Source organism: Mus caroli, chromosome 5 (genome assembly GCF_900094665.2).
Source record: "Mus caroli chromosome 5, CAROLI_EIJ_v1.1, whole genome shotgun sequence".
In the NCBI taxonomy this organism is placed as follows: Eukaryota; Metazoa; Chordata; class Mammalia; order Rodentia; family Muridae; genus Mus; species Mus caroli.
In genome coordinates this window covers 32,597,766-32,610,927 of record NC_034574.1, presented here as the reverse complement: position 1 = coordinate 32,610,927, position 13,162 = coordinate 32,597,766, and the positions used below count along the sequence as shown (strand labels likewise).

At 46.7% G+C, this 13,162-nt stretch overlaps 1 protein-coding gene across 1 annotated transcript in view; it reads right to left on the bottom strand.

Annotated features, from left to right (window-relative positions):
* Positions 1–2,986, bottom strand: part of Cytl1 (cytokine like 1) — a 4,660-nt gene extending 1,674 nt beyond the window's left edge. The window contains exons 1-3 of the mRNA XM_021163624.1: positions 2,822–2,986; positions 942–986; positions 637–765 (exon numbers count right to left, since the gene is read on the bottom strand). Of these exons, the coding sequence (XP_021019283.1) occupies positions 637–765; positions 942–986; positions 2,822–2,986 (339 nt within the window). The remainder of the gene's footprint in view (positions 1–636; positions 766–941; positions 987–2,821) is intronic.
* Between the last annotated feature and the right edge of the window lie 10,176 nt (positions 2,987–13,162).

Sequence of the window (13,162 nt, the reverse complement as noted above, 5' to 3'; positions counted from 1 at the left end):
AGAGAGAGAGAGAGAGAGAGAGAGAGAGAGAGAGAGAGAGAGAGAGAGAGAGAGGCACACCAGTATTTTTTTTTTTAGGAACTTAGAATTTAGAATTATACATTTAACTATCTTGCTAGGTATCTTAGCGAGAGAGAGAGTATAAAGTATAAAATGGTCACACTGTAATGGTGTAACTATTGGGACCCTTCCTCTGATGTTACCAGATGGGACTCTTAAGTCCAAGCTCACATCTGATGTGTGAAGAAGTGCTCTCACAGGGAAGGAAAAAAGGACACTACTCAACAGTATTTGGGGCTGGATCATGGGATAAGAGTGTTAACTCTCTGTGCCTGCCTCCCAACTACCAGCTCCACACACACACACACACACACACACACACACACACACACACGTAGATGCTCCTTCAGAAAGTGTCCTCTGGCTACCTCTGACTTTTGCACTTTTCCTTGTCTATGGAGTGGTCTAGGAGTGAGCCACCCATGTGACATCCATGTGCAGCTATGGGAGGTTGAGGGGGCCCAATCTGAGTCCTGCTCACTTAACAAGGGTGACTATTGTTATAGAAAGGTTGCTTGGACTGGAAGTCCTTCCCTCTGCCCTCCTTCCAACCCTCCCAGTCTTCAAGTGCCTCACCCGCCTGCAGAAGGAGTTCATGATGGTATATAGCTTCCGCACTCTGTCCTTCAGAGTGTCCACTTCGGCCATCTTCCAGCACTGAGGAGAAGCCACGAAGTCTCTCAGCTTGGCCAGCACACAGTAGTTCTGAGAGTGGGAACAAGAGAGGGCTATGGGAGAACGGGGAGCCGGAGGGCCAGGGACTGAGCTCATGAGTCCCCTAACATCACATTTCCCCAACTCTGGCTGCTCCCTCAAGCCAGCAGCAGAGGTAGTTCATATCCACTCCACCCCACCCACCCCACCAGGAAACACTCTCTTACATGGATGTCCAGGTAAAGCCGGGGCAAGTACCTCACACAGGAATCCTGCAGGAAGAAAGCAAGTGAATGGGCCACCATAGGGACAGCTTAGTCACAGTCTGCACCCTGACAGCTGCCCCCAGACAGTGGCCCCAGAGCTTTGATTTTTCTTGATACCATGGCACCCACAGAACTTCTTGAATTGTGACACATTCTCTCCCAGAATTTTACATCAGAGCATAGCCTTTACAATACTGTGGGTGAGAACACTATTTTACACAAACACACATGTACAGGCATGCACAAACATACATAGGACATTATATGGTACTGTAGATATGAGGTGTTCATATATGTGAAAACTGGTTTTATAGCAGCTTTTCATATGAAAATTATATGCATAAATATATTTTATATATTTATCTATGTAAAAGCTTTAAGCTATAACATAGACACAACCAAGTCTGTAAGATATAACACCTCGCTATAAAGAAGTATGGTGTGTGTGTGTGTGTATGTGTGTGTGTGTGTGTGTGTGTGTGTGTGTGTGTGTAGGACCAAAGGCCTGCATATCTAGTGCCCTTCCCTCTATGAGACTCTGTGTGACCTGGAGCTGCTGTCTTCCTTCTTTATGACTTAGTTCCTCATCTGTGAATTAGAAGGCTGAGTGTATTGTCTTCCACTTGGTCCCACTCTGTGGCTTTTAGCCTCTGATCTTACCCTCTAGCACCATATGCCCCTAAGATCAGTGCTGTGTCTGTTTCATGGTAAGAATTAAGGATACAGCTGTCTAAAGTGTTGCGCAAAAGAACATAAGTTTACTGGATGGTGGAGTTAATAAGTAGCTTGCAAAGCTATCAGTGCTAGGAAATCCATATTTTACCACTGATGCCACCACCACCACCACCACCACCACCACCACCACCACCACCACCACCACCACCAAGGAACTTGCAGAGTGGTTGCTGTCCTCCAATTGCTATAGCAGCGATTGCCTCTAGGTGGCAAGCTTACAAATACTATTTCTCGTGGTCTTTTGTGCATTTTCCTATTGTTCTACGTCTACCCTGTTGAATCTCGAGATAGTAATGAATGCAATTTAACTTTTGAAAAGAAAATTCAAAGTGTTAAGATAATCTGAGGTCCAACACCCGAGGAACGTTGGGTCTGTTTGAAGCATGTGCAAGCAGCTGGGTGACACCTTTGAAGTTTACCCAGGCTCGGTGGAGTCCGGTGGGTTTTGCTTCTATTAAAGAGAAGCATGATGAGCACCTTGCCTCTCTCCCCTTGCAGTACCCATCAGGAGACTCCCCTGAGTTCCTGGAGTCTTCGTCTGAGGATAGGGCTAACAGCTTTAACACTTGTCCGTTTCCCTGTGGTCAATGGATCTTTCAGCGCCTGTCACACCCAGGGAGATGTGGTTAGCACCTCTCTTTACAGAGAAGGAAGCTGAGACAGAGGGCTGAGTAGTTGTCCCATAATTCCTCAGCAGATAAGGAGTATATCACCCCCTTAGCATACATTGTTGGTCATCAGGCTAAAGACTGAACCTAAAGAAGCTTAATTTATTAGTTATGTGCAACTCTGAATTCCTAGACTCTGTAGTGATCTGGTATTTAAAAAAATTTTATCATCTATCTATCTATCTATCTATCTATCTATCTATCTATCTATCTATCTATCATCTATCTATCTATCTATCTATCTATCTATCTATCTNCTATCTATCTATCTATCTATCTATCTATCTATCTATCTATCTATCTATCATCTATCTATCTATCTATCTATCTATCTATCTATCTATCTATCTAATCTATCTATCTATCTATCTATCTATCTATCTATCTATCTATCTATCTATCTATTTTCCCAAGGCAAAAGGCAAGTGAGGAACTTACCTCAGGCTCTGCAGCCTGCAGGCTCTGGAAGTCTGCCATGATCTCACGGCTCAGGGTCAGCATCCGAGAGTAGCAGGTGGGGGGCGCGGACTGTACTGCCAGAGGCCAGGCTATCACCACCACCACCACCACCACCAGCAACAGAGGTAGTGTCTTTGGTGACATGGTGCCTGGTGCCTACTGCTGGGTCAGCTGCCCCTTTTAAATAGCCGTTGAGGGGATATCGAGGGCTCAGGCTCCCAACCTTTTTCCTGTGGGGCCCCTGCCAGGGCCAGGCATCCAAGGAGGGTGGAACTAAGGATGTGACACGCCCAGCCCATAGGGTCTGGGACACTGGATTCTTTCAGAAAGAAGCTGTAATGAGGGGGCGGGTGCATAGTTGGGGGGCTGGAGGTACCTAGAAAGGAAGCAGGCATTCACTTTCCACCAGGAATTTCTGTCAGGACAGAAAGAGCAGTTGAGAGGGTCGGAGAGGAAGCAGGGAGAGATGGAAGAATGGGAGACTGGATCAGAGGCCAGGAAGGGCAGTGTTGCCCCTGAGTCAGAGTGAGAACTGCTTCCTAAGGCTGGCTGATCTCCTGGAGCAGAATTCGGGGTAAAGGAGGACTAGGGTGCCCCTAATCCTTCAAGTCTGCTGGGCAGGACAATATTTAAGGTTGGAGTCCACCAGACTGCATATAGTCATCCGTAGAGCAGCCACTAAACATGATGGAGACTGTTGGATGAAGCTCTGGGTCTGGAGGAGAAGCTTCCTCGGAACCTCTGGCTCTCTGCTGTGTGGCCACCACTGAGTCCCCACTGCAGGCTCCAGAGGACAGAGAGGGGAAAGCTTGTATCTTTTTAGGGCTGAAACAGTATCGAAGGGGAAAGCACTGTCTTTGGAGGGGCAGACTGTCTCTATCCCCTATCTGGCCACAGCCTTGAATCAATTTCTTTATTCATCTTCACTTCCCTACCAAGTGCAATGGATTGACAAGTGTCCCCAGCTCAGGCCACAGTATAGAAGAGTCAGGTTGCTGCATGGGCCAGCAGAGCTTGTGCCAGGAACATTGCCACACCAGGAGTCACCAAGACTCCTGAGCTAATGTTATGGCCTCTGCCAAAGCCTGACCCTGCCATAGGAGGGAAAGTGTTCCAAGGGGTGAGGGTGGTACTCACAGGACCCTGATTATTGCTTAGATACCAGCACCCATCAGGGTAACCACAGATGCAGGTGCCATGCTTCACAGTAAAGCAGCGTGGTGTGTGGGTAACTCTAGTCCCTAGACAACTAGAGGGTCTCTGTGGAGTATGATAGCGGGTAGTGGTGCCACAGCTGTAGACCCATGTCTGGATCTGCCTGGTACCAAACCTCAGAGACTTGGCTGAGCTGCCCATGTGGTGACCTCAGTGACAGAAACAGAGCATAGCGTCCTGGATGCAGGCAGAACTGAGGTAGCCACAAGGATGGATGAATACCTGGCCCCGTGTTTGTGGGAGAAGCCCTCCCCAGACTGGGCGCCTGTTCCCTATTTGTAAACAGGTGGCTTCACCCTGGGCAATGTCTGCCATCACTGCCAGTCCCCACAATTTGTTTATCTATTTCCTGGTCAGAGCCATGGGTAGAGATCATTAGCAGCCCCTTCCTGTTTTGTAGGCAGCAGTGTGCTCCCTAAAATATTTCAAAGAGTTGACCTTGGACCTGGGGCAAGTGTGGTGGGGGCGGATCACCAAACAGTTCCTTTTCCCTGCATGTGGAGTCTGCATGCTCTGGCCTTCCTGGTTCAGGGTCTGTGTGGCTCCTGGCAAGTACATCCCCTGGCCGAGGTCGTTTGAAATGCCACAGGACTTCTGAGTGTGTATAACACAGACCCTAAATCCAGGACACAGAGAAAACCAAACCCAGGCTCCAAACAAGTTCCCCTATAGCATTTGATGTCACAGCGCTGGGAAGATAAATCTTCAGTGTGTTTGAGCTGAGACACATGTGTCGCTGGAAGCCTGCTCCTGCTCCTCCAGGATACCATGTGAAGCCCTGAGCAGAGCTACTGTTATGATTCACATGATGTTCCAAGGTGGCTTTTAGGCAGGACACTCAGAAATCACTCTGTAAAATGACACGTTGGCAGATGGGGAGCCTTCTCTACTCCCCCAGAACTGAATAAGCTCTCCAGATCATTTCCTGGGAAGACACAGCTGAGAAGGGACAGACTCTGTGGAGGTCAAGGACTCTCCTGGTGCACACGGGATATTATATCCTTTCTGTGGGTACAGGGACACCCTGTGTCCTGAGCAAGAGATGGTTTCTGTGTCCTTAAGGACTATTCCTCCTCTAGAATAGAGCACCATCGTGTGTGTGTGTGTGTGTGTGTGTGTGTGTGTGTGTGTGTGTGTGTGTATGTGTGTATGAGTGCACATGGGTGTGTGCCCATTTGTGTGCATGTATATGTTTATGTGCCTGTGGAGGCTAGGAGTCAATATCAGGTCCCTTTTCCAGTCACTCCCCACTTGATTGATTGATTGATTGATTGATTGATTGAGGCAGGGTTTCTCATCGACCTGGAGCTCACCAATTCAGCTAGACTGGCTGGCCATTGAGCTGCAGGGGTCATTGAGTCTCTGCATTCCCATCACTGGGATTCCAGGCATGTAATCATCGCTTTTTTATGTGAATGTTGGGTTGTCATACTTACATGGGAACTTTACTGACTGAGCCATCTCCCCAGCCATGGAGAGCTGATGCTTTCATCTTGATGTGTGTGTGTCTTAAGGCTGTTCTTGTTATACAAACATCAGAACACAAGTATGCTAAGAAACCTACATAATATATATGTGTGACCACTTCCCCTTTCCCCTTTACTCCTGTCCCAGATGCCCTGGAGGCATCTGTGTTTTTTGGGAATTATGTTCAAACACACACACATACATGTACAGCCTACTCAAATATCTCACCACAATGCCTCCAAACCCTTTCCCCATATTTCTGTGGCTCCTTTAGCACAGTAGGTTGTTCCAATAATAAGGGCATCGAAGGAGTCCTTATTCCACCCACTACAGTGTCTTAGATGAGGTTCAGAACTCTTCAGACCTTATTCCTACCAACAATGCTGCAGAGAGATAGAGCCTGAGGCTGGCTGAGCAGGTACCAGTTATCTTCTCAAGTAGATTCTTGCTGTATATGTCAGGCACAGTGGCTGTGCTGGATGAAATGGTGAACCAAAGGGATTCTGATGCCTTCACAGAGGGGACATATCAAGCAAGGAGTGTAACAGCAGAAACAAGCTTGTAGCAGCTGCATCCTATTTTAGACTTGAGGAATGTGGAGAGTGTAGAGGTGTGTGTGTGTGTGTGTGTGTGTGTGTGTATGTGTGTGTGTGTCTGTGTGTCTGTGTGTGTGTGTGTGTGTTGATTGGAATGTGCAATTTTGAATGTGCAATGTCCTCCACAGGTCCACATGTTCAAACACCTGTTTCCCAGCAGGTGGCACTGTTTAAGTGGTTGTGGAGCCTTTAGGAAGTGGAGCATAGCTGCTGGAAGTCCACAGTGGTAGTAGACCCTTGAGGGTTCCCTCTTTACTTCCTGGTTTGTTTGCTTTGTGAGGCACTCTGACACAGGTTCCTACTGCTTAGTTGAGCAGCTTTTTTTCCCCTGTGACTGTCCTGCCATGACGGATGGACTGAAGTACTCCTAAACCGTGAACTATGATCAGCTTTCTTCCTATGAGGCCACTGAAGGTACACACAGCCCTATAGGCCTTCAGGTATTTGGTTGCCATGGTGAGAAGAGGCACTGGTGTGGGGTGGAGGCCTAGAGCTCATCATAGTGCTCGTTCTGCTCATGGGAAGAGAACTCCCCCAGCTTAACTCCCAAATGTCTTTTGTGCTCCTTTCTAAGCACCACAATGAACTGTAATCACCCTGCACTTATGAAGAGGGGCTTACGTTGCAAAAGCTATGTCCTCAGGAATAGACTATGAACCTTCTCAAAGAACCAAATAAGATTATATTGTTTGTAAATTCCCTAGATTTGGGTATTTTATTATAGTTAGAGAAAGTGGGTGATGGCGTTATGCATTCTCTGTCTGTGACTTTGTGTTTTCAGGGCTTTGGTCCTTTTTAGCCATTCTGGAGGAAGACTACTTGGCCTTCCTCTTGTCTGTTCAGATAGGCATATTCTAACCAATGATCCTGGTGGCCAAGGAAATGTTCTTTCCTCAGCCACAAGGGGTTATGGGAAAGTCCTGGGAGAACCATAAGAAACAGGAAGTCACTATTTGCTCTGGCCCTGTGTAACTTGGCTGGAACACAAAATAGCCTTCCCACATGCTCCCTGTGCTCCTGTCCTATGATGAGGACGTCTAAGGTTGAAATGGCCAGGCCAGTATCAGTGCTTCTCTGTTATCTCATCCCCAGCCTGTGAGCATCATGGTCAGTGATGGAGGGGTCCAGGGCAGGAGAGGGTACACAGTGTCAAAGCCAGCACTAGAAGCCACCTCCAAGGTAAAGAGCCACTGCTGGGTGTCCCCACTTTTCCTGTAATTAAAATAAAAACCCAATGATTGGTGGGTGGACAGTCAGTTGGTCCTGGGGTGGAACAGGCAGTCCAGTCAGCCAGGATCAAGTTTGCAGGCTCCTATTGATGACAGCATCCCTATGTTTATGGGACATGTTTTGGAGCTATGACTGTGTGGCTCTTGGCAAAGCCAAGTGGAAAGTTGACCCACCCAGTCCCAAGTGAAGGAATAAAGACAAACACTCAGCTCTGCTGTGGGCAGGGAGTTTTGAAAACATCGTCTTTTGGAAGAAAGAACTCCAAATGCCCCCAAACATAGGTTCAGGCTCTAACGGGCAGTGGCCATAAGAGAAGTGCTTTCCCAACATTTCTCACAGTGTTGTTTCTACAGAGAGGTCACGGCAAAAGTCTTTCCAGAGGAGGCCTGGCTTAGTTCTGTGAAAGACTGTGGACTTCAGTAATGACCTCACTTCTGTTATTGCCAGACCATGCCATGGGCCTTGTCATTACTAGACTTTCCCAAATGCAGGGGCCTACTACATCAAACACAATGAGACACTGTCAAGGTAAAACCACTAAGAAGCCACTGGATTGGTGATTAGGACTCCCTGAGGGTGCCAGTCAGCAGATATATCTTCATTCCTGCACTTAGGCCAGGAAGGAGCACCCTTAGACCACTGAAAGTACACACAGACCTGTAGACTGTTCTATTCAATAGACGGTGCAGGAGCTGATGGATATTTTGTCTATCACAAGCTTCCAGAGCCTGTGTGTGCTCTGTGTGTATATGAGTATCTAGCTATGATAGTGGAGACACATATGCATGTTTGATGTATGTATTATATATCTCTACTGTCTATCATCTGCCTGCCTATTTATCTATCCCTTACATCTTATATCTAACATTTTTATAATCTACCATTTTCCTATCTGTCATCCACCTACTGGTTCATTTATTATATGCCTGTCTTTTTACCTCTGATCTATTTATCATCTATCTTTTTACCTAACTATATGTCTTTCCATCTTTCTGTCTATCTTTCTATCTATTCATCTCTGTCTATCTATCTATCTATCTATCTATCTATCTATCTATCTATCATCTATCTATCTATCTATCTATCTATCTATCTATCTATCTATCATCTATNTATCTATCTATCTATCTATCTATCTATCATCTGTAATCATTTATCTATATCTCCCTGTCCATTTATCTATTATCTATCATCTATCTGTCTGTCTATCTATCTATCTATCTATCTATCTATCTATCTATCTATCATCTATCTATCTATCTATCTATCTATCTATCTATCTATCTATCATCTATCTATTATCTGTCTGTCTATCATCAATCATCTGTCTCTCCACCCATCTATCATCTGCATATCTGCCTACTCATGTATCTTAGTCACTGTTCTGTTGCTGTAAAGAGATACCATGACCATGGCAACTTTTATAAAGGAAAGAATTTTTTTTAAATAGATCTTTTTTATTTATTTATTTATTATTATTATATCTAAGTACACTGTAGCTGTCTTCAGATGCACCAGGAAAGGGCATCAGATCTCATTACGGATGGTTGTGAGCCACCATGTGGTTGCTGGGATTTGAACTCAGGACCTTCGGAAGAGCAGTCAGGTGGTCTTACCCACTGAGCCATCTCTCCAGCCCCCAAAGGAAAGAATTTAATAGAGGCTGGCTTACAGTTTCAGAGCTTTAGTCCGGTGTCAACATGGCCAGGAGTATGATGGTCTGCAGGCTGACATGGTGCTGGAGAAGTACCTGAGGGTTCTACATTCTGATCTGCAGACAGTGGAAAAAGAGAAACGCTGGGTCTAGCTTGAAGTATTTTAACACCAAAGGCCACTCCCAGTGACACCCTTCCTCCAACAAGACCACACCTATTCCAACAAAGCCACACCTCCTAATCCCTCTTAAGTAGTGCCACTCCCTAATGACCAAGCATCCTATAGTGACTATTCCTAGTCAAACCACCACACCATATATTAAGAATGGTTGATTTGAAGTAATTGGCTCATGCTTTGGTGGAATCTTGGCACATCCTTAGTTTGTGGGGCATGTGGGCATGTTGGACAGGCTGGGCAGGTGGGTATGTGGGGCAGGTGGGCAGGTTGGCATGTGGGCATGAGGGCAGGTGGGCAAATTGGTAGGTGGGCAAGTGGGATATGTGGGGCAGGTGGTCAGGCAGGCAGGTGAGCAGGCAGGCAGGCGGGCAGACTGGAGGTCCAGAGTAGAGCTGATTGATACCCAGGATACAGAGTTCTTTCCCACTCAGTGGCTCAATCTTTACTGAGCTTTAGACTCACTGCCTAAGGTTCCCTTACTTTATGGCAAGCATTCTGCTGTTTTCAAAATAAATGATTCAAACACTCCTCTTGTCTGAAAAGCACCTCCATAGAAGCCTATGGACATCTGAGCACCATGACAGAGGAAACAGTGTGTAAAACTTGTCACTAGATTGTGTGACCCTGGGTAAGTCCTCAGCCCACTCCTGAGCTTTCTGGTCCATGAGCTGTATTTACTGTGGTGTTTTGGGTCTGTTCTCTAGCTGAAGTGAGGTCTAATTGCCCTTAAAGGCCCACCATGAGATTACTGGGCTCTTTCTGCCATGCTGGGGTGGAGGTGAGAGTTGGAAGTTACAGGCTGTGGTGTGTGCACAGTGCTGGAATGGAGTCTGCACAATGAGCTGTGTTCAGTGCCACACCCAGAAGACCTTCAACTTCTAGGAGGTGCTTGGTCTCTGACTGACTCCCTAAGCTGTGTTGTGAGGATTGAAGCGGGGTTCCCAGGTTATGCACAGCCAGGGACACTCCCCAAAGTCAGCCTTCCCGCACAGTGTCTTTAGAGCACCTAAAATACCTGCAAGGGTGACAGTGCTGCCTCATGTTAGAGTGTTTAGAAGTTGGGTCACTTATTTGCTTTGTCTGTAAGAGGCTGGGTGATGTACCCAACACATTCCTCTCAACAGGTGGACAGCTCTGACACTCTGAGCAGGCAGGTCTGGGTGTCTCTCATTGATGGCATGCTCTTGGCTGGAACCTGAGGCCAAGACTCAGAGCATCTATCTTTTAAAACAATGTTTGCAATTTTTATTTTAATGTGTGTGAGTATTTTGGCTGAACATATATCTGTGTACTTGTTGCCTGCAGAGGCCAGAAGAGGCATTCAGATCCCTGAAACTGGAGTTAAAGGTAGAAATGAACCACCAAGTGGCTCCTGGGATCAAGCCTGGGTCCTCTGGAAGAGCAGCCAGTGCTCGTAACCACGGAGGCGTCTCTCAGCTCTTGAAGCGTCTATCTTTATTTATTTATTTATTATTTTATTTTTAGTTTTTATTTTTTTTATTTTTTAATTTTGAAGCGTCTATCTTTAATGACTCCTTTGGTAACAAATGGAACTCAAGCAAGTACTGTGCACTGTGAAAGATGCCTAGAGCTGTGCTCTCTCCTCCACACTTAGGAAAAAATGCCCTGTGTTAAACTATGCATGGCATGAAATCTACCATGCTTCCACCTTTACTATCCACTACAGTGAGGAGGTTACAGTGCCATGTGGCCATCACTGCTACCATCTCCAGAGCCTTTGCCTTTTCCCTGACTAAATCCTGCTCCCATGAAACACAAACCCCACCTCACCCCCAGCTGTTGCTCCCCAGCTCCTGGCAAGGGCTGTAGAAATTTTACTATTTTAAAGGCCCAGTTTGACTTAAAGGCTTAAACTCAAACCCTGAGCCACAGACTTGCCTCACTGCTCTGCCTGTTCTGCCTGTTTCTAAAGGTGCAACTTCCTGGCATTTTCTCAGTAAGATGGCAACAGCGTTGGTCCCCACACAGGCTCGGAGAGAAGTTGGAAAAGCTTCCTTGGTTTGCCATTTGCCCACAGTGGTAGCCTTGCACACACACACACACACACTTCACCCTGAGCATCAACACTACCCTAGATCACGATAGCAAACATGTCTCTGACCTGTCCTTATCATTGAGTATGAGATCATGCAAACAAACTTTTTTTTTTTTAAAAGATTTATTTATTATTATATCTAAGTACACTGTAGCTGTCTTCAGATGCACCAGAAGAGGACATCAGATCTCATTACAGATGGTTGTGAGCCACCATGTGGTTTCTGGACTTTGACCTCAGGACCTTTGGAAGAGCAGTCGGTGTTCTTAACCACTGAGCCATCTCTCCAGCCCCCCACAAACAAACTTTTGAGGTGATTAACTAGCCCATATACCCAAATCCTCCAATCAGTGCCTGGTATAGGGTAAGCTCTGGGGTTTCCTGTTATATTTTTGTAATGCTAGCCCCCATATATTTGTAATGCTAGCCCCATAAACTCAGTTCCAACCACCAAACACAAGCATTCACACTGGACCCTGAAGGGTTCACAGTCAGGACCTTGGCATGCTAGTTCAGGACAGGGCCCAGCAAGAAGAATGAATGAATGAATGAATGGTGCCTTTTGTTGCTTCCCCTCCTGATGGGCCCCATGGATGGCTGCAGCTGCAGCTGGGGCAAGTCCACCAGCCTTTCCTGCTGGCCCAGAGCCCTGGAGCCCCCTTCTCCTGCTGCCCACGCAGGCTGCCTCATTTGAGAAGTCAGGCTCCCTCCCTTGGGAAGCCCTTTGAGTGTTTTGGCCTCTGGCCTTCCAGGAAGCCCTATAGCCAGCACACACCCAGGGCAGGAAGCAGAGAGAAACATTTAAATCTTTGACTAGAAGCCAGGGCAGAGACCACTGCAGAAGCTGGCACAGCCCCTCCAGGTTGTTGGCACGGTGAGCGGTGCTAAGTGCAACCTCCGGGTTTTATAAACATCTCATTTGAATGGTTCCTTTCTTCCTTCAGGGGAAGGCATAGTTTTAGAGGGTGCGGTTTGCTGTGGCATAAGTAATGGAGTCAGCAAGGGTCAAAAGATCACTGTACAGAAGGCTTCTACTTCCAGCACTTTCTCTTCACAATCACCTTGATGGGTATAAAATCCCAAGACTACACCACAACTCTGAGTCAGAAGAGCTGATAGGTCAGGTCAGCATTATCTTGCCTGCTTCTGACTCCTGGTAAGAGGCGGAGGTGGTATGGACCTGAAGCCCAAACTCCTCACAGTGTGGAAGTCCCCAAACTATTCCTTCTCACTGTGGAGACCCAAGTGGACGGAAACTCACCCAGGCCCTGGGTTCTCAGCAGGAGTGTTACAAAGGTGTTTTGTGAATTGAGATTCATTCACTGCATAGAGGACATAAAGTCCTGGGCTGGGCTGATTCCTCAGTTGACAAAGTGCTTATTGTAAAAGCACAAAGACCAGTGTTCAATCCCCAAAACTCATATGGAAAAAAGAAAAATCCAGGTACTAATGGCACATATGTGTAACTGCAGTACTAGGGAAGTGGAGACAGGTGGATCTCTCAAGTCAGACTTGCTGGTCAGGCAGCCTAGTCTAATCTGAAAACCCCAGGCCAGCAAGAGACCCAGTCTCAAAAACAAAGAACCAAACAACCTCCCACCAAACCAAAATAAGTGGGTGTAGTCAGGTGGCTCAGCAGGTAAAGGCACGTCTCTCCACTCTCGGGGACCTGAATTCCATCCCTAGAATCTCACATGGTGGAAAGAGAGGAATGATTCCCACAGATTGTCCTCTGATCTCCACACCTTCACTATGGTAGGTAATGCACTCCCTAGTGCACAAGTGAATACAGTAAATGTAAATGTAAAAACCCAAGGGAGATGGAACTGAGGAGCAATGACACCCAGGCTTGTTCTCCAACCTATGCACATGCAACACACACACACACACACACACACACACACACACACACACACACACACA